The 22,455-nt window shown below is 39.3% G+C and overlaps 1 protein-coding gene across 1 annotated transcript in view; it reads left to right on the top strand.

Annotated features, from left to right (window-relative positions):
- Positions 1-22,455, top strand: part of LOC104081960 (potassium voltage-gated channel subfamily H member 1) — a gene marked incomplete at both ends in the record, with an annotated part of 76,863 nt that overhangs the window by 43,539 nt on the left and 10,869 nt on the right. Inside the window, 2 exons of the mRNA XM_009584894.1 lie at positions 12,810-13,009; positions 16,641-16,893. Of these exons, the coding sequence (XP_009583189.1) occupies positions 12,810-13,009; positions 16,641-16,893 (453 nt within the window). The remainder of the gene's footprint in view (positions 1-12,809; positions 13,010-16,640; positions 16,894-22,455) is intronic.

Raw genomic sequence — 22,455 nt, 5'->3', positions numbered from 1 at the left:
AGTCTTGAATAGAAAATTGGAAGAGGTGAGAGAAAACAGGAGGGCAGAACTTCTGGAAGGAAGCATGAAGAGTAATTTTGGGCCAGGTAGATGACAAGAATTTGACAGGGGAAATGGTTTAAAGATGAGTATGTGTGTACATCTGGGGTAGATGGAGAAAGGCAGGATAAATGGTTATCCGTCAGAGGGACATCTGTTAGAGGGAGCTGAAACCATGGTGACCAGATCCTGAATGCTCGACAACAGGAATGATATTTAGGAATGATCATTTAGGAATTATATTAGCTTCAAGAGACACTTATCCAGAAAATCTACCTGTGTGGTTTGCAGGTAGACTCTCTTATTTAAAAAAACCAACCAAACAAAAAACAACAAAACAAGAAACCAAAAACCTAAAAAAACCCCAAAAAAGCCACAACACTGAGGCTGTGTACCATTCAAAGCATGCCAAGTGAGCTTGACAGAAAAATATTTTAATAGGCCGGTGCTCATGTGCTGATTGATTACAGCAACAGATCAAAGATAAGTATTCTGTCAAGAATCATTAATATCTGTCAGCCAGTAGCAGCTATATAATATCAAAAATTCAAGCTACTGAAAAGCATTCTACTCTTGCCTTGTTCCCAAGACCAGCAAATGAATATTCATGGTAGCACACACAGCTTACAAATGGCTCTTCACTTCACATAGCTTTTAGAAGATGAGCATGCAGGTTATTACCACAATTTATTAAGTGTTAAAATGAGTTCCTGCGTTTTTACTTCTTTATAATTTGATAACTTCAATGCCTGTAAATGTCATGGAATATACTTACCACAATTGTTTGCCCAACTCCTACTGTTAGTCTCCAATGACTGTATGAGCTGTAAGATCTTGTTGTCTCCATCAGTGGGAAGGAAGAATTTAAGATGATCTGGTAGATGCTGCTTCGGTGATACTGCATGTGGCAGAGAATTACAGAAGGCAAGTTCTTCAGTGCTTAAACAAGGGAAAGACTTGTGATAACTGCAAAAACTCCTGTCCTGGAAGTCCTCTGATGTTCTGAAAGTTACCCGTGATCTGCAAGAAGTATCAGGGAATGCTTCCTTAATGGCTGCCTTGGGACTGATGCAGGATTAGGCTAGATCCAGTGTTGTGTCAGCAGAGGGTAGGGATCTGAACTGTCAGGACTTTTTGTTTTGGAATCCAAAGATTAGGATTTAAGTTCAGGAGGAGCCATTGTTCTCATATTATGTGTCCTGTATCACAGTGATGAACAGTTTACTCTGAGGTTTGACTCCTGATGATGTACTAGGGCTAACTTAAACTGAGATTCTGGCTAATTTTACCAATTGCTACTGCCACCTTATAGCCCTGTGGTTCCTAAGACTTTGTTGATGCACACATGTGAAATCTCTTAAACCGACCTTAGAAATTACCTTTTTCCTAGGATCTTTTGGGAGTGCTGGGGTAGTAGGTGTTCTCCACCTGCTGGGGCTGGCCAAATAAAGCTTCCTGGAGCATGCCTGCTAGAAAATGCGTTACTCTGTGGAGAGGTGAGAGGAGAGAGGTCCGTGTTTATGGCCAGAGATACGTGCCTGTCCCATACTAATCAATTACTTCATGGTTAAAAGGCTCCAAGGATGTGGAAATGTTTGGTTCATATCCCTGCTGTATTTATGGAGACCGGAACAGTAAAAACTCTTTTCTCCTCCTTTTTCTTTCTCTCACCTAAAAGTGAAGGAACTCTACAGGAAAATGGGAGACCTGAGTTCAGGTCCTGCACTGAGATTTGAAACACAGACCTGTCGTATCCCAGATGTACATTGGTTGCAGGGGAGTATAGTTGCAGTCTTCCCTAAATCATTCTTCCCTAAGCAAGGAAAAGCTTTGTATGTCTAACTACTGGATGAGGTTTGTAGCTGCAAATTATGACAAAGGTATTTCATTACCTTTGAGAGTCCTCTGTATTTTCTGTCGGCCAGCTTCAGCTTATTAGCATCTGCAAATGCCATTCTTGTGTGCCTCACTGGGTCAGGCACTGCACAAGCAGTATAGTTGTCTAAAAGGGTCCCAATGGGATATTACTACATCACTACTTCTGACTGTGTAAGTTTGTATATACGCAAATATATTTGCATTTTGTGCTGGCTTGCTAATAAACTCACCAAAGCACAAAACACAGCTACCTGACATTTTTTAGATGTCAGATGATTTCTATGTAATGTTTACTTTAAAAAGAAATTAGGCAGTATCTCTTATGCAATAACATCTACCCCTGAATATAGTGATGTATTTTTTTTAGAAGTTAGGTTGGAACTCCCAGCTGTATGCATGCTTACCTTTACTGCTGCTTTTAGTCCTGCTGAGTTCTAATAAAACAGCAGAGTCAACCTGGAAGACAAGCATCTTCAGGATTGGAGCCATAGGAACAGCAATGATCACCCATTTCTGAAAGTTAGGCTATAACCCTCTTCACCACTCCAGAGAAAAGTATTTTTCTCACATGCAGTCATCCATGGTTTCTCATTAAAAACACAAACAGTTGCTTCAGTTATTTTTTGATAAGCCATATGTTTCTTCACTAACCTGTCATTTCACTCGTCAGTAGAGCAGGCCGCCTAGAGAAGCAACTGTCTCTGAGCTTTTCCCATTTCACATTCCTGTACCTACTGTGTGAACCTATTGATTTTGGTCTGCAAGCACATCTGTGATTAGTGTGTGGGAGGAGCATGACTCAGACCTAGTCATCCCAGTGACAATTATTCTTTAACCACTTCAAATTAGTCTTCATCTGTGAATGTTGTCTTTATCCCAGACCTCATTGGCTTACTCAACATAATTTAAAACTTCAGTATTCTTATTTGTGTTATAAACACCATTAAATATTTGTGACTATTTAATGACACCAGAAGAGGGAAACTTTTGGACCAATGTTTGGGAAGTGTTTGAAAGCCCTGTATGGAATACAGTCACATAACTTGTTTGTACTTGTTGCACCCAGAAGTAAAGGATGTGCACGTGCAAGATGGGATTGGCAGGTGAAGAGCATCTTGCAGTCTCTCTGTGGTTATTGAAGTAACACCACCCTGGGAGCCTGGCTTACCGAGCTTATTGCATCAGAAGCTTCAGAGCCTGAGCTGTGGGGAAGCAAAGCAGTCAGGTACAGCACAGTCCAGTTAAGCGCAATAGCTTTAGGGGCTTAATTTCGCAGCAAAATTGATCTGAACTGAGAATTAATTGTTGTCCTTAACTTAGGTATCCATTCATCCTGTCAGGTGCAGACGTGCTCTTAACTCTATCTGGCTGGCCTGTCAACTGAACAGGCTTGACAGCTCTTCAGTGATTAACACAACCTCTCTGTGCAGCCAATGTATAGACTGGAAAACTGGTTGTTTTGCAGTGTGACTGCTTGGAGCAAAGTCAGCTTGAAGGGTGCTAGTGAGTGTAAGCCAGGTAAGCTACAGAAGACCCAGGCCTCGTCTCAATTACACACTTTCTGTTGTTTTGAGGGTTTTACCTAGTTTTTGTTTGGGGGACAATGCAGTTAATCTGGAGAAGTTACTTCTCTCTGGAATCTGTGGGACAAGGGATGTCCAATTTTTACATCAGCTGGCTGGGTGAGGCCAGCACTCTACCACCCACCTCTGGTTTACTTCACAATGAAACCATAGTACCTTCATCCCACTCTGCTTTTATATTGGGATAATTTATAGGCATTAAAATTTTATCTTTTCTTTTGTTCTCAGAGAAGACAAAGCCTAAAAAAAGACCATGATGTACTTGCTACATAGACAGCAAAACCTTTTGTAAGTCCGTGGATGAAAGTTAGTGGTCGAAGAGAGCTGCTTTGTCTCAGTATTTCTCCTAACTGTGTCCTTAACTTTAATCACAGGCATACATGCTCAAACCTGTGGAGCAGTGTTTAAAGCCTACGTTTAAGTGCATAGCTGAGTTGAGGTTTTAAGCCTAATGAGAAGTGAGATCACTGCAGCCTCGGGGGAGGCCTTGGGTCATTCCTCCTTGAGGTCTTACTGGTGGATTCAGATCTGAACATACTCAGCAAGAAATGCAGCCAGCTACCAAATTCCCACATGGGCGCTCTGGTGGGAGTAGAGGGAATCTACCTGAATCCATTTATCACTGGGAACAAAGGATTACTCTAAATATCTCACTCGAATTTAAGATACCTTAATTAAATGAGGTCTGGAGCGATGACCAGAAGGAATCACAGTGGAGAATGCTACTTGGGCAGTTGTCAGCAAGGGACTTTAGCCATCAAACTCCTGTGTTGCATTAATGATTGGAGGGAAGTACAGTCCAGAATTCACTATGCATAAATGCTAGATGATGCCTTTGGTGTGCAAAATTCAGATCTAGTTCTGAACTCTCAAAGGCCACAGGTAGGTTACTGCAAAATCAGGAGTTGCCAACAGGAATGGGCCTGAGCCAACATTACAAAGCCCAGCAGAACGTGCGGCAGCATTGTAGGAAAAGGGCCAGAAAGTTTGGAGAGAAGATGATCTCCTTGAGCCTCTGTAGATTTTCTCCTGCAAGGCTTTGTGGAAAACATCATACAAATCATAGAGGAAATAGGGTAAACAGAGCAGCCATAAAAACTACGTATGTAAGCGGTTTCACATGAAGAGAGAACAACTTTTCCTTTTTACTCTCTCCTTTCTTTAATCTTTTCCTAACTGTTTTCTATGTGTAGCTCTATTTCAGTAATAGATTTTTAAAAAAATGAGTTTGCTTCTAATTGGGGGTAACCATTTCAGATAAGTTGAGGGTAGATAAAAAAGAGCTTTCAAAGCAAAAGCCTTCATATTGGTGCAAGTCAGTAAAAACCTAGAAGCAGTATCTGGAGATTTAATTTTAACTAAGTAATTGAAAATGGCCATGCATTATCCTGTAAAAATTGTAGAAGAAAAATGATACCCTTAAATGGCTCAGCCGTCATTTAAATGGTGATCTGTTCATTAGTGCTGGGAAATGAAATGGAAATCCATTTCAATTTTCTAGACAATTTAAATTTTATTGTCCATAAAATTCTACAAAACAGTAAAATAGGGCCCTTTCTTGCAAATTGCAGAGGATTTAATCAGGTTTTGCCATTTTAATAATTCTCGTCATGGTAAAACCTGCTAGTGAATACGTTGAGCTGAAGTCATCTCGTGTTGATAAAAGTGTCCCACTGGTGAGTCTGGCCTCATATGTTTGCAATACAGATGGTTTTTGCAGCTGTAATCTGTTTGTACAGTTAGTTTCCTCTTGATAATCAAATTGGCTTGGTCTAGAGCAAGGCTTAGCATTCACTGAAGTACCATGCTTAAAACATAGAGCATCATCAAGATCCATTTAAAACCCTTTATGACCCTCCTGAAGATGTTCTGATAGATATCTTGTTCTTTACAGGAATTGTAGTTAACTACTTGTGAAAATCTGTACATTTCCTGACCATTCTGTCTTGCCTTGTCAGAGATGAACCTATCTTGACAGGGATAACATGGAGAGGTAACTGGAAAGTGCCATTTCTGTGGAATTGTCTTTTTTCTCTAGTCTTACCTTTGAGTAATCATGCTGACGTTTCCCCTTGCAAATCTTCTTGCCTGTTGCTCATGCTATCCCATATAGTTGTATTTTGAGTGAAATAAAATTTGATTCTGCAAGGAGCTTTCTGTGGACCCATTGATGAAACTGTAGCGGTTCTTTGAAAGTCTTTTTGGTATCAAGGGCTAAGGCCCTAATTTCAATTAATTATGAGGCATTACTGTATTTTCAGTTAGTCATGGCTATCTGGCAGGTTTAAGAACTTACCTGTAAGTTCAGGTAGAACCTGTATCTTCATATCTGGTTTATGATGCACCTTTGGATGTAAAATGTTAGTCCCATTGGGACTAACCCAGTCAGTGGAAGCACAGGGCCTTGCAGAAATATTGATGCCTTCAGATAATTTAAGTGAGAAGAGTCAGGTGAACGCGTTGGTCTGCAACTGCTATTTGTTTATAGAATAAGAACATGCAGCCCTGTTTTCCTGAAGGTGAGAGAAGCTCGTGGTTAGGGATTTCAAAGTCTACCAGCTTGAAGTCTCTCTGTGTCCAGGATGCTCTTCTCTTTAAGTCCTTTCAGTGCCATGCTTGTGTCATCTTCTGTTGGCTTCCCTTTACAGCACAAATGTGATGTAAGACCAGACTCTTATTCCTTAATTTGCAACCAAGAACACATCCAAGTCCTCGTAGGCTAGTTCTGATTCTTGTGCATCTGATTTCTTTAGTAATCTGCTTTTCTGCAAGCATATTGGCTGCAATGGAGTCTGTGGCTGTCATTAAATCCCCCTCTGGATGACTGTTAGTGCCTTTCGGTGTAAATATAATACTAAACTGCAGCTGTCAAAACAAACGAATGATGAGTTTTGTGAATCAGGATTCTTGCCATTTTACTTGTTTGGACACTTCTTAATTTGCCAAAATCCAGACTTTGCAGTGTTAATTAGTGGGATTGTGTTAATTTAGTCAGGTGCTGCTGTACAGAGGTAGGAATCTTGGCCCTGGAGGTACCAGCCACCCTTCCTTTGTACGGATTGCCAGGGAGCCCTTCATCCTTTCTTTTCATAAGCAGCCTCTTGGATCCAAGATGCAGCCTTTCACAGAGTGCAAACTGGTATTGGCCCTTCACTGTGAGTTTAGAGAGGGCTGTTTGTGTTGGAGAGCTTTCTTGCAGGGCTGAAGTTTGTTTTATTGGCTTTTATTCATTTTGGCTCTGATCGCTCCTCTGATCAGTTTTGGTCTGTGTGTATTCCCATGCTGTTTATCTCGGCCCAAACATGCTGAAGGCAAAAGCAAAACCTGTTAGAGATTTGTGCTGCCCACAATGCCCAGGCTTCTGAAATTCTTGTGAGCCAAAACACCTGCAATTGCTGCTACCAGCTGTGTGGGTGCTACCAGATCAAATCAAAATAAAAAAACTTCTGTTTTGAGGCATCCTTAGGGATGCTGGAGTTCAGCATCTTTGGAAGGTTTGGTGTTTTACCAACACTTACCTCTCTTCTTCCATATTAAGCCTTAAACTGGCAAAATGTAAGTGGTTTCAAGTCCCTGAGATAACAGGAGGTTATTCGCCTGTGGGTCTGTGCTGCTGTAGTAGCAGTCTGCTGTTAGTTTGTAGAGTTAAGAAAGGGTGTGAGGAGAGAAGCAGTGGGAGCTGTTTGTGGTGTTTGTTCCATAGCTGTTCTTAACTCTTCCCTTCCTGCCCTTACACGCTGCAGACAGCCTATTTTAAGGTGCACAGATGTTTCTACTATAGTCCTTGGTAGTTGCTTAAGTGGCTTCTTAGAGCAGCTGTTCCCTTGTTTATGTCTCTGAATTTCATTTCATTGCAGTTCTTGTTTTTTGGTGATGGGAAGAGGAAAAAAAATCACGTCTCTGATGCTCTGTTGTTTAGCCCTTATCAACTGTGTCCTCACTGGTGGCTTATCCTTCTGCAGGGGAGACATTTCCGTCGTGGCTGGAGCCCAGTGTGGTCCTCCTATGTCCCATTTGTCATCAGCAGGGTGATTTCAGCAAATGTGATGATGAGCGTGAAAAGATTTGCAGTAGGATTTGTCTAAGAGTTTAATAAAATTTGCCTGTGGTCTCTCATCTTTCATCCTAGAAGTCAAGTGGTTCTGCCACACAGCTTGATGCTCATGTCCCTCATGGCCTATGCAGGCTTTCTGCTTTGCTCTTTGCCATTGCATTGATTTTCAGAATTGCTCAATTGATAGTAGTGTGCCAGTTCTTTGATCTTTGCCATTGCTACTGCCGTGCTTTTGCTTGCGGGGTACCTAAGCTGAGGTGCAAATTACAAGCTGGTGGAGTGAAAGAGGAGGGAGGTGGAGCAGTGTATCACTTCGGTCTGGGAGAATAGAGAGCCATGTTTAACAGTCACTGGAACAGCATGGGGGAGAGCTCCTCTGGGAATTTACTTTCACTTCAAAAAATGTCTTTTTCCCCAAGTCGTGAAATTCAGGAATTGATGTACATGCTAAGAAAATAGTGGCAATTGTAATTTGTTTCATGCCATGTGAAAATGTTATGTAAATATATTGTGACCTATTAGATTATGGCTAAGTTGTTTACATTTATTCTTTACTAGCTGAATGAAATCATATCTCTATACATTGCATTAATAAAAAATAAAAGGTAGATAAAAGATTACAAATAGGAAACTTTATAATATACAAAGCTTCCTAAGAAGTAGCAAATTAAGCAGCTCTGCACCTCTCTTGATAGAAAATGGGGCAACCTATTTAAATCCTGTACTATTCTAGAAGCTTATATAGATACTCAATAAGTAAATCTTACTTTAGATACTTTGGATTCAAGTTGCAAGACTACAAATAACTAGTCTGTAGTTTTGATAACTATCAAAACTAGTGCTGTAAACAATTCGTTGATAGATACCTGTTCAGTTTGGTATTTGCCTGCAGACTGTAATTAACAGTTCAGCATTTTTCTTTTAACTGCATGCTCTCTACCCATAAGTAGGCATAATTACCACTAATCAAGACCCCTAATCTCAGGCAATTATAAGCTCTTACATTGTTCTAATTGAACATTTAAAAACAATGTGTTTTCTCATATAATTATGTTATAATCCATACAATTATTAATTTCTGCTTTTCTTTTTATCTGATCAATGTTAATTTTGTGTGACCTCACAACATGTTATCTGAAAAATGCCTTTGAGGCATGCAGTTTTTCTGGTTAATTTATGGCTATGTTTCGTCTTCAGTGAGAAGTGATATAGTGCAACAGGTTTTCAAGGCTGTGCTTTCTCTCACCCATCTATGAACTCCATAATTTGTTGTAAACTAGGAACTTGTTAGTGAAACGAAAGTGCAATTATACATTTAAATCATCTACTATTTGTAAATCCAGGTGCTTTCTCTTTGAATAGTACTTAGGTTAGCACAGGCTACTCCTTAAGTATGTACAAGGGGTTTGTTTTGGTTTTTTAATTGTGGAACTTATATGCAGACAGACAGACTTTCTGGATCAGCTTTCCAGAAAGTGAGAATGAAAGCAGTTCAGTTTCAGAAGGCACTGCAAGTCTTGGGGGCAAGATGTAAGAGGTTGTTCACTAGTTGATGTTGGTCTCACTTGTTGCTATGTAGTCCTTATGCACATATTTTGTATGCAAGGGTTTTGGATGAGTGCATTTTGAACAAAACATCATCAATCTGATGATTCATCTCAGGAACCGCATGCAGCACTTACATCTGTAATTGGGGTAATTGCAAACCTCTCATTCTTACAGATAGAAATTCTTCCTCTTATAATTCTAAAATCAGATCCCAGATCTTTTATTGTGGTAGCTGAGACCTACACTGACTTTTATTTATTTCTCTATTCTTATTTGTTACATCATTAAAAGTAGCAGATGATTTGGCGACCTTTCCAACCTGTGTCTGACCTTCATGATTCATTTATGTGGATAATTGGCTATTGAAATTACTATGCTTTTATCTTTGACGTTATTTAAACACTGGTTTAAATGGGGTGACACAGGCTGCATTGTAAATGGGTAGCCACATTGTTGGGGACAATGTGTTTTTCTTTATCTGTTGTCAGAAAAGAATATTAATGTTGGGGGGGCTCTATCTTTTCGGAGGGATCTTGACATTCATGGAGAGCAGGTGTTTGCTGTCTGCTTGACGTGCTGCAGCTTTGTATGCAGTGTTAGAACAGGCTATTGCTTGTTCTGCAGAAGAAATTTTCTCTTTGGTTGTTGTGTAGGCATGGTCGCTACAGGCTTGTTCCTGGACACAGTTCCTCAAAAATCACCGCACTGCCTCCATCCAGCTGATGCATCCAAGGAAGCTCCTGGAGTCAGATTAATTTGTGACCTTTCTGCATGGTGCACTTGTGTCTTTGCTTGAGTCAAATCCATCCCACACAAGGACATTTCCCCCTCCCACCCTCCTACACCTCTTAAAATACTTTTCCTTAATTCCTGTGTCCCCTGCACATAGGACTGCTAAGGAGTGGATAGATTCTATAGAGTCTGTAGGGCAACACCACAAGCTCTGGCCAAGGGCTCCACGGACCTTTGGATGTTGGCATATGACCTGCACTGTTGCTGTTGCAAGGCAGTGGTCTAATGTCAGTGTTCTATCAGTCTTAAAACACGGATTTGGAGATATTGCTCTGTCATAAATTGCCCAACTTTCTTTCTGTAGTAGAGTGTGTGTTTCTGAAATCTTTCTGGGGCTGCAGTGTAGTGCAGTGGGTTCACTTCATTATTCCTTTGAAAAGAAGGAAAGGCACACAGCTATTTCTATGCAGATGAGGTCAATGTTTAATATGCTAAAGTATCTACCCAATATTAGGCTGCAAAAATCCTTGGCTTTAATGTGTCTTTAATAGTAATAAAGTGGTTAGCTAGTGATAAATTAAGGATTGTAAGTTTTGGGGATTTTTTTTTTAAATAAAAAATTAGTGTAGGCAGGAATAATTTTTCTTGCCAAGATAATTGCCATACTGGGGCATAGTAACTGCAATTTGCAGTGGAAATTGCTCTGGGACTGCTCACCTCATAATAATAAAAATGAAGAACCAAATTTCTGGTTTTTCTTTAGGCTTCATGTAGCTGGACAGTAATGGGACAGAGTGGGGACTCCATTTTACCTTTGCTGGCATAGAGCTATACATCCCAAGATACTGAACCAGCAGGTCTCACTGTTTGCCAGAAAGCAAGAGAGAGTTTTATGCACACAAGCATGGTTGCCCAGAAATCTACAGATAAGAATTTGCTTGTGACCCTCTTCCTAATCTGTCACCTATTTTCAGCGTTATACTGGCTGGCAGAATAACGATGTTTGTGGATGCCTTGTGCTGATGCAGTGTCCTGCCAGTGGGACTTCACAGTTTTGGAGGCCCTGTGTTCAGTTTCTCTTAGGGAACCTGGTGGAAGTCCGTGTAAGTAGGGCCTAAGGTAGCAATATTGTAGGGCTGTGTTTGCATCTGCATAACAGAGAGCAAAACAGGACGTAGTTAGGGAAAGGTAATGCTGTCCAAATATAAAATACTCATGGATTATGGAGTATTTATAGTAAATCTGTTTTTTAAAGGATTTCTTCATTCTTCAGTACTCATTGCATCAGACTTCCCAGTATGGTTTAGCTCAGGCACAAGTTAAGGTTAAACAGAGAAATAATCTATACCTTTCTGGTCACTGGATTCCTATTCATACTCTCCACTTCTTTTTAAACTGAGTTTGCACATTTTTATATATATTTTTGTACCGGTCTGTACAGAGGGGTAGTTGGAAAAGAGAGAGTTGGTCTCTACAGGAACTCATAAAAAGAAAAGTCATACAGCGTCAAGAAGGAATTCTGTAGAGAATCAGCAGTGTAAAGGCCTTGAGCAAGTCTAAATTTAAATCGCATCTCTCTGATCAGGGAAAAGACAGTCCTGTAAGTTTCTCTTGCACATTATCAAAGGTTTTTTGTTGGTCATAAAACCCTAAAGCATCTTAGTTGGCTTAAGGATATCTGCCTATAACACTGACCTGAATAAATAGTGTCATTCTCAAAGGAATGAATGGGATGAGGAAATATTTTTTTTTTTTTTTTTAAAGAGGGGGTGAGGAAGGAAATAAACAGCAAAAAGGGGTATTTAGATAAAGGCAAAATATTATCTTATTTTTTATAAATACGACTTCTCAATTATTTATTTTTATCTCGAGTGGAAGAGGTACTGACAATTTGGTGCCTGTGTTGGGGGACAGGAAATGATGAAGAGGAAGAACTTCCTAAGCAAGCCAGAGCACTTACTGATGGTTATCGGCTCATCTGCCTTCTGACTGTTCCTCTCCCTCTACAGCCAGCCTCTCACTTATCACTGACCTGATTCAGAGCATAGGAAAGCTCCCCTTGAGGCTTCCCGTCCTTCCCTTTCATTCAGGCCTGGATTGGCTGGAAGAGCCTCAGCCCCAGCCTCTGCAAGCCATCAAAACATGACCACTGAGACTTCCACCAGCCTGCTGTTCTGTCTTGGTCTTCAGCAGGCGGATCTTCTCAAGTCCTGTGTGTTTTCATCTGCTCTCTCTCAGGAAATACTGCCTTTCTTTCTTTCTCATGTTTATTCTTAAACCCATCTTGATGAACCAGCTGGCTTCATAACTATGCTGAATGAAGTCAGAAGGGCTGTGTAGCATTTGGTCTGTGTTTGAGGGCTCTAGCTCTTGCCTCAAGTCTTGCTGCTCTTCTGCCTGAAGATTATAAAACATAATGTCAGTTTTTATGTATTATTAAACTTACATCTATAAATCATTGACCCATGGTAGCTTTTTATTACGTATTCCATCATCTGCTTTGATGCATTGTTGTTGTCACACAGAGGTGGGTAATGATGACTCGGCTTACTAGTGTGGTAATGCACTTAAAGCTTGGAAATCTGTCACTGATGGCATTTCAACACAGGCGCTACAAAGCAGAGATGAATTTTTAAAGTATTTGCTGTCAACCTATTTGTCTTAAAATTCTTGTGTCTTCTATTGTGGTTTCGTAAGGGTTTGGATACTACTGAATTGTTTGATGGACAAATAGTTGTGTTTCAGGAACTCTGTGTTGCAGGACTTGCCATCACAAAAGTGGGTGGTGGTCCTCAATTTGTAGTGCTGAAGGTGACCTCTAAAATGCTTGTGCTCGTCGGGCCTTCCTAACAAAGCACCAATATTGCATGCATTTCTATGGGCCTGGCATTTCCAGTCTTAAAGCACAGTGGAACACAGGCTGATCATCACAATTTATTATGTATTGTATCTATTATTTTTCTTCTTTTTTACAGCCCTTCTGTATGCAACCATTTTTGGTAATGTGACAACCATATTTCAGCAAATGTATGCTAATACAAATAGATATCATGAAATGCTGAACAGTGTCCGGGACTTTCTAAAGCTCTACCAGGTCCCTAAAGGACTGAGTGAACGTGTGATGGATTACATCGTTTCCACCTGGTCAATGTCCAGAGGAATAGATACTGAAAAGGTAAGTAAATTAAACTGCAAGGAAACAAGTCACATCCTGAAAGTATTTCATTAAAATAAACAGGAGGTACTTTCTTAGTAAAGAAGACAAATATTCTTTAAATAGTTCCGAGCAGTAGCTTCCCTTAATTTTAAACTTTCAAACACAGTATTTCACCTGTTCTGTCATACTGACATATGTTGGTGGTAAAATTATGTATGTGTTGCTGGTGATATGTCATGAAATAGTGTAAAAATTAAAGAGCTTGGTTTTCAGTAAACAAAGAAAATAACTAAATAAAAAGTTCCGAGTTCTAACACAACCTCAGAATTTCTTTAAATGAGATTTTTTTGCAATGTTTCCATTGTGTGAGGTTGTTTGCAGCTCTGTGGGCCTGAATACAAAGGAAAATTTGTTTTGCCTTCATAGAATTTGAACGTAATATTTTGTGTGCAGGTTAAAGATATTAATGAAAGCTGGAAGTCATTACTGTAATAATAATGAATTGTTTGAAATCTGCCTTATGTGAGGCAAATGTTATCATCCTAGTTCATTGAATTTACAAGTAAATTCCCATTTTTGTCTTTTAAACTAATAAATGGCCCTTTACCAGAACAAATGTACAAAGGTAACTACTTGCCACTTTCATATGGGTTGCCAGCTTTTATGGAGATAGATACTTGTTTTTCTTCTGCTTGTAAAGAGATGTGATTTGTGGGGTGGTTAATTCAGGAAATCATACCAATGCTCCGGTCACCAGCCTTCTGGTTGGCAGCTTAATTTAGTATTCTAAACTGTAGATGATGCAGTTAAAGAGCAAACAATCTCATTTCTGTCTAGCTGTTAAAGCATCGTTATGAAAGAGTAGAACAGATGTGGTCTTGCACTGGGCTGTCTGGAGACCAATGGGTACACAGGGTACTGTTTGCTTTCCTAAACGGCCTTTAGCATATCTGCCATTTATATCCCAGACCATGATTCTGGAAAGCACTGTCTGTCATACTAGCTTTCAGAAAGAAACGGTATTTTAGTACTGGATAGTGCTGATTAGAAGCTACTCTGCCTGTTTTCTCACAAAATATCTTTGTGCGGGGTTATGGGTTTGAGGTAGGTACATTTTGGGAAGATGGAGAGACAACATCTGAGGATACATAGTGTAATGAATGCTGGTGCTTTCATTCACCCCCGAGTACAAGCTCCTCTCATCATTTTAACAAAGCAACAAGAAAAAATTGCTATGTAAAACATGTTTGTTTTAGCTTATCGTCAAAGTTCATTTTTGGCTTCCTCTGATAAGGAGAGAAATGCTTTAAGAAGGCCTTCGGAGACAGCAGCATAACCAAACCAAGCACAACTCACTGTGGCCTTTGAGAATTATCTTAATAAACAGGAAAAAAAGTCTTCAATTATCGGGACATCAAAGAGCATAATATGGTGTTGATTTCAATAACTGGTGTGTTCATAGCTGAACTGCCAGTAGTGATGACTGTAAAACCAAGAAATCAACTTTCATCTGCATAGCAAGAGCTAGCAAATATAAGACCAACTAATGGCTGTGCCAATCTGTAAACTCTCAGGTCTGAGCTCTGTTGGTTTGACGTCTGTGTGTAACTTCTAGGATGTCATGCAATGAATAAAACATGTATTGCTCCTGTGACAGAACAGTGGTAGTTGTGCTGCTGTGTAATGCAGTGCAGCTTTCTACAGATGAGGCAGGTATTTAAAGATGAACTTAGCATAGAATCAATCTTCTCACTATTTTGTAGGCCACAAATTTGTCAGTTCAGTGTTAACTACAGGCATGCCAAGGAGTGAATAATCAGCTAAATGCAAAGTCTGTAAATCTAGAAAATGCCAGTATAAGAAAATTTAACCAAGAGCTGCTGAAAGATTCTAAAATTAATCCATGAAGATATGTTTCTTACCCCCCCATATAAATGAAAGTCTTCTGCCGTTTGTCTGTAGCTCTCAAATGTCTTTAATCGCTCTTTAGTTTTATGAAATCTGGAGACCGCTTCTCTAAATGGAGAACAGAAAATGAGTTAACTTCCTCTTAGACTGGGAAACCAAGGAGTTTTTGGATAAGAGCCTCATTTTAAATATTCAGGCTTTCTTACTCCTATTTCTACTAAAACAACCCTTTTTGTGCATGATATTCAAGTAACTGTTAAGTGTATGTGTGTGTGATTCCAGTGCCAAATTTTGGCAAGCATCTGCAAATACAGGATGTTTTTGTTGCCAGAGTAAATGAGATAATTGCAGTGACAACTATGGCTGCTGCCTTTGTTCCACGTTAAATGCTGGTCTTGCTCCCCAACCCGTTCTTGTCAGCCTGGAAAACTGAGAACTGGCAGGTTTGGCTGCTGCTTTCTGTGGGGCAGGGAGAGGTCATCCATGAGTGCCCTACAGTTAAGCACTGTAGAAATGTATCTCTTTCAGAAGTAATATCTGTAATAGCAGGTCTGCTTGGAGGTGGGCCAAAGATGATGATGTTGGTGGTAGAGTCATTTGCCTTTGGAGTAGCAAGTGTAATATGTAGAACCAGTGCCGTGCACAGAGTTACGAGCTTGATTCTCTGCGCAGATCTTGCGCAGAGGCCCGTTGTGAGGTGTAGGCATAGCCATAGTGCTTCCTATGTTACCTTTATGTTTTCCAGGAGTGTTTGCCTTGAAGCAGTCATCTCTTTCCATCCAGGAAAATGTGTGGGGGTAATGCTTCTTAATTGGACAGAATAATTATTACTGAGGAAAAAAAAAAAATGAAGCAAACTTACACTACTCAATGTTTTTCTCAAATAATACGTTCTGAGATGTACTTCACAGACTATTCTCCAAGGATTTTGTCATCCCAAAACCCTGTTAATGTTACCAGTATTTCCAGTGTTTTTGCTAGGAACTTTTAATCTGTATGTGCAGTAGTAATTCTGTATTCTTTCCACTTGGCTGTCTGTATTATATTAAAAACCTTCAGAAATGGCCCTGACTGGTACCCGCTGTGCTAAGCGTCAGTTTGTGTACCCTTAGGAGCACACATCGCGAATTGCTGTGAGGAACATTGCATTTGGAAGATCAAAAGTTGCCCAACACAGTATCATACCTTAAAGTCCCTTCCCGCGTGAAGAAAAAAACCTGTTACTGCCACTAAGGGGTGAATTTGAATACCTGCAAATCTCAATATTACGAGTTAATGAAACTTTTAACAATTTTTTTTTTTTTTTTTTTGCAAAAGGGATATGAGATTACACTTCCCCTCTATACAATATTTCTCTCACTTGGAACATATAATTTGTGCAGGCGTTTCATGGAATCTGCCTATGAAAAGAGTGACCTACCCACTAGAAACAATCCTTCAGGAAGCTTTTCTCCACCACTTTCTGTACTGCTGTGCTCTTAATTTTATTGTCTTAAAAACCTGAGGCCTTATCCTGGTAATTCAATATCCAGCAGAGCATGTTGCTGAAATGAAAATATTATTTTCTTTCAGGTATTGTGGCTCATGCGTGTAAATAATAGAAAAATAAATGTATGGACTGAGATAAGAAATTTTATATGAAGAAGAAAAGTAGTTCTTAAACCCTGTGTAGTGAACTAGGGATAATTGCATGGCACACATAAGCCATGTACAGGAATTGATTGCCTAATTTCCTTCTTAGGTTTTGCAGATATGTCCTAAGGACATGAGAGCAGATATCTGCGTGCATCTGAACCGCAAGGTTTTCAAGGAGCACCCAGCCTTCAGGCTGGCGAGCGATGGGTGCCTTCGAGCGCTTGCCATGGAATTTCAGACAGTGCACTGTGCCCCGGGAGACCTGATCTACCACGCCGGCGAGAGCGTCGACAGCCTTTGCTTTGTGGTTTCGGGGTCTTTGGAAGTAATCCAGGATGATGAAGTTGTTGCTATATTGGGTGAGTTTCACAGCTGATAATATGCGTTGTGCACAAATACAGATGCATAGAGCATTCTTTAAAAAGCTTCAGTCAAGTTAGGTTTGCCACAGCCTGGTAAGGTATATTTTAATGAACTTGTCAGCTGTGGTGTTAGATGTTTATTGTTTGGAAAAATCGAAAGAGAGAGAAAAAAAAACTTGCTTAATGTCATGCAGGAGCATTGCATAGAGTCATTGACTTGTCTTTCCTGTTCCACATAGGTAAATAGGAAAGGCAATCATCTCATCTCCACATTGCTTCAACCCTATTTCTTCTGGTCAATGGAAGAGCATTGGGATCCTGGTCATTCTTGGGGTTCTCCCTCTCTGGCCACATCTCTTTTCATTAGAAATTCCATTGAGGACTTCAGAAAACTTATTTTTGAAGTGCCTGGCTTTCCTGCCTCCCTCCCACCCCCCGATAATAATCCACTTTTGCTGAAAATTTTCCAATTAGCTTTATTTAAGATCTCCTGTTGAAATAAATATTTATCTCTTTTAAAGTCAAAATAATATAAAAATTTAGAGCCGATTTGTGTTAACTTGGAGTGACAGCTTTAGATTGGAGGCATTAAAAAGAAGCTGATAGTGGTGTGAACAACATTCTGAGGCAAAGCTAGGAGAAAAGAGTGTGATAATCCAATAGATGTACATGAATCATAGGGTGGCTGGAGCATTGAGGAGGTGATACTTTATCATTTGATTCTGTCGGACCCTTTTGTAATAAGGTAAATTCTCACGGTGGCTTAATCCAGTACCTGTCACTCATAGAAGCCTGGAAAAAGAGAAGACGACAGCTTGGTAATCCTACTCTTTCTGAACACATTCACCCAACTCTCATAAAAGGAATGAGAGAAAATGAGGGGGCTAATAAATATGGTGAGTTCAGTTTTTCTCTACTTCTCAACAGGATTGCATATATAGCATAAGGTGAATATAGCGTCCTGGAGAATCAAGTTCATAATACTTTGTGCGACACAAGAAACTAAAAAGGTAAAAAGTAGGGCAATAACTGATTCTCTTTTGTTCTGGAATCACCTGTGCTGTTGAGTGCTATATGATACTAGCAACTTCTGCTTTTCTAAGTTGCACATCAAGAACTTGCTACCTTTTGCCATGTTGAACTCTCATGAATTAACATGGCAAATGTAAAACAAACTAAAGCCTCTCAGTTTGTGTCACCTTTTATTCAGTAATGTGTCCTCCCGTGTCCGTCACAAGAAAACTTCAAAAACTTCTTGCTGCTCTATTCAATCAGTATAGGTAAAAAGCATTGAAATAGGATTTTAAAAATATCCTTTAAAGATACGAATTTTCTCCTCATCTTTACCAGTAACTTCTGTGTTTTATCATAATACTCACTTGAAAAAAAACACTCGGCCTAGATTCCTGGAGAAGTCAGTGTTAAGGATACCCGAACCCTTAATCTCTGCTGCTGCAGCGTGATAGCTACAGATAAATGAGGTTGATCCCTTGGTGTCTGAAAGAATAGAAATATTTTATTATTGCTGTCCTCCTGGGACAGTAGCTATTGATCCTCTTCCCTCCACACCTTTATTTTTTTGGAATTTGGAGTCCGTTCTCTGGCTTGCACTAAAGTTGATGAGCTCTGTCATTTTCTTTGTGAATATTGTAATCGGAGAGGAAAGTAAAATGAAGTGGGATCTGTTTGTGATTTTGTGTGTGTACCTTCCTCCCCCAGGCTGTGAAGCCTTCTGTTGAAGGTTTCTCTATCCTGATAAGAAATGATGTGGTTAACTAAGTTTTTCACTATTCTAAATCAGTTGGACTTGCTTCTCCTTCAGCATTGCATAACGTAACCACTACATTACCAAAGGATGCTGCAGGAGATGGGTCAGGATTTCCTCCCTAACTTCTTTGTAGTCTCAGTTTTCTTATCTGTAAAATAGCAATGATTTTTTTTTTTAATTTCGTGTCCAGCTAAACTTGTCAAGTTCTTGATAAAAGTACACCAGATAAAACGAGGCACTACAAGGAAAAAAAATGTTTCTTGTACAACGTAGACATTATGATTGTTGCTTATCATTCAGCCAGAACAGCCTACGCCATAAGTTTTGTTTACCAATCACAACTAAGCATAGCTATGAACATCAGGCATGTAACGGCTAACCATGTGAGGAATTCTGTAGAGTGATTTCAGTTAACAGATATGTTGGAGAGACCGTAATCTTCTCTTGGACATTCTTGAAATAAAAATAAAAAATAAGTGCATGAATTATTCAAGGTGAATTATTTGCTCAGCTTTAGCTGTCACTTAATAAAGCAACCTTTGCAATTTGCAATGTAGCCTGTACCTTCCTTACAATAGAGAAATAAATTGCATCTCTAAATTAGTCTCTGACTGCTGTACAGCATTACATAAACCAAAGGCAAACTACGCTTAACCCTTAAAGGATCCAATTCATATGAAACATTTTCAAGTTCTGAAATCATTTAGCCTTGCAGACTAGCATATAAAAGTGTATTGTGTAGCCCTGGAATTTGGAGTGTATTGTGTACACTTGCATAACATCCTTCCAGATCAATTCTGTGTAATACCCAAGAGACAGGTATATTTTCAGTTCAGGCTTATGTTCTTATAACAAAGCACTGACTTTGATTGACTTGGATTAATATGAGTACTAAGTTGGAAAAAATTGCACACAGGTCAGCAGTGAAAAAATGTACATTTTTTTGTGTCCCCTAAGATTGCCTTCCCCATTAATCTAACTTAGAGACAAACACAAAAATGAATAAATTTAAAAAAAAAATCTTTGCAATGTTTACAGTAAAAATTTAAAGAAATTGATGCATTTTGTATGAAGTTTGATTTGTTGGGATGGAAAATGTATTTTTGAATTCTATCCAAAATTTCTGCTGAAATAAAGAAATTACTAATGTTCATGCAACACAATCTTTGGATTTGATGTGTCAAAGAAACAAAACCATAAAAGTAGAAAATTACCTTTAAGGCAGATGATTTATTTATTTGTGATTCATTCTAATACAAATGGGTCAGAAAAGGAAGACATAGCAAGAAAAGCCACTGTATTACTATCGTTTTCTATGTTAATGTGTAAGTATATGAGTGGGATTATGTGTAAGTGAATATTAGCTAGTGGGAAGCTGCTTGGATGAAATAGAATTCTGTTTTCTGTAGTTCACTGTTCTTCCATTTACACTGTTGTTATTGCGTAGGGTGAAGCGCTGACATACACTCAGCACTTTGTGGAAGATAGAGACAAATCACACAGTCCCTGCCCTGAAGATAACTGAGCGAAGCACAGGTCATGCAGGACTTCCATTAAGAGACTATTTTCAACTTGGCTTTGCTTTTAACTTTTCTAAGCCTTCCCATTTGGGCTGATGCTGCTTTATCCATCTGAGACTGACATATCTCTTTGAACTACTCTTGCTTAAAAACTTACCCATTTATCCAAATGTGGTTAGAGAAAATGGGTTGTTTTGTCATTGTTAAAAACAACCAACCATTTACATGCACTTCATTTGGCAGCTCTAGTTTGTCTGCTTTGGAGCAGACCTTTCAGGCTGAGCCACTGGCCATCTGAAAACCTGACTTTATTGCAGGTCTTTGAAAAGTTAAAATTTACTCATGCTCAGGAGAGATTTGCTACATTTTAGTTTAAAGAATATCTTCTTAAAAGATTCCTTCTGAATTAAATGTGTTCCAGGCAGGGACCATAAGGTCTGGCTGAAGCTTTCTTTGAAATATCAGAGGAAAAGGGATTGTAATAGAAGCGTGAAATAAGCCTGCATAGCTAGTCGTTGTTTCTTAATTTAGGGAAGCTTGAAGACCTAAACTGTCTTTCAATGCACTTTTTATATTTTTTTACACTATGAAGGTACACATTTCCTTAGTGCAGCGTGAGAAAGTAGATTGTTGCAGTAATCAAGAAGCTGATGTTAGAAGTCCCGCTGAGCAGATGATATGCCATTGCTGGGGCTAGCAGCGTACTTCCCTGGTCCTCCAGCCTTTTAGTCTGGACCTTTTTAATCTTTCCTCACCATTGCTAGAGGAAGTGCTAGTTCTTGTGTTATATCTCCAATTGCATGTGTGCATGGGAAATTTAACGAAAATTATAGAAAATAATGGCATAGTAGCAAAACTAACTTTTTGTAAGTATTTTCTGAAAATACACAGAAAGACTGGGTAGGAGGCCTTGTTAGAAAAGGATTTATATTGTATTAATATGTATGTGCAAATATCTGAAAGACCAAGAAAATCATTTTTGATCTTACTAGAAAATAATAAATTCTAAGTTAGGTATGACTGACATAATTGTACTCCAGGATTGAACAGAAAATCCCTCTTCTCTAGGAAATCTGAAGGAAGCAAGTGATTCTTGGACCCAAGTTGGTTCCAACCCTTTCTGTTTGAAATTGGGGTAATCTTTGAAATTTAGGAAAACATTCCAGTAAAAGGCTAGAGAGGCAGGAGAAGACCCTTGAAATTAGGGTGACAAGCTTTTTTTTCTAGATAGCAGTGGGGAAAGCAGTATCTTGTCCTTAAATTTTCAGACTGCTGCAAAGTTTGTCAATTAATGACTCCCAGAGGGCCTGACTGAGCAGCAGGTCTCCACTTATGTGGATTGTTCAGAGTTGCTGAAGTGGTCTTGATGATCCTTGCAAGGGGGCCCTGTGTGTATGGATGGTAAGACTGGAGGTTAGTCTTGCAGATTTGATCAGAGACTGGGAGCCTTTAAGCCTTTATTTAGCAATTAAAAAACAAAGCCTTGAAAACTACTGTAGTCTTCAAAGCTGAGCAATGGATGAGAAAAATAACATTTACTAGAAGGTTTAGTTAAAAAGGAAAACGAACCCCCCCACACAAAACAGTTTATTCCAAGAGTAAAGCAGTTTATCCCAAGTGTTGCATCCCAGCTGTTCTGCATTTATTATGTTCTTGCTATCCTTATTTGAGCTAAAAACTTTCAAAAGAATAAACTTTTTTATCGACTTTTGGTTTAGCAAGAGTATTAGTCATAGAACCATAGAATATCCTGAGTTGGAAGGGACCCACGAAAATTGTCGAGTTCAACTCCTGACTCCACAAAGGACAGGTAAAGTGAATGAGATAGGAAGGGAAATCAAGGCAGTAATTTATTATGAGCAAGGAAAATCATTGCCCTCACAAGGACAGTTTGCTGTTGCTATTGCTTTTACTGCTATCAAAGCTGAAGGGAAATAACAGAATGCAGATATTACATACGTATGAAAGTACGCGGTAAGAGAATGTCAAAGAATGGGAATTTATGGTCTAGACCTGGCTGCCTTTTTCACCATCAGGAAGAAAGTGGGATATATCACTTTTTTTTCTTGGGGGCGAGGGGGAAGCGTGCAAAAGATGCACATAGATTTACTTTTAAGATCACATGTGAATTGAGGAAGTGAAAATTGGATGTCCCTGAAATACAGATCTTTTATTGTTATTTACAAAGCTATAACATTGACAAGATTGGAGGCTGTGGTTTTAACATGATATTGTAGGAAAGCTTGGTGTGCCATGTTTTGTTTCAGCAGG

Source organism: Fulmarus glacialis, unplaced genomic scaffold (genome assembly GCF_000690835.1).
Source record: "Fulmarus glacialis isolate BGI_N327 unplaced genomic scaffold, ASM69083v1 scaffold369, whole genome shotgun sequence".
Lineage (NCBI taxonomy): Eukaryota > Metazoa > Chordata > Aves > Procellariiformes > Procellariidae > Fulmarus > Fulmarus glacialis.
This window is presented reverse-complemented; position numbering and strand designations above follow the sequence as displayed.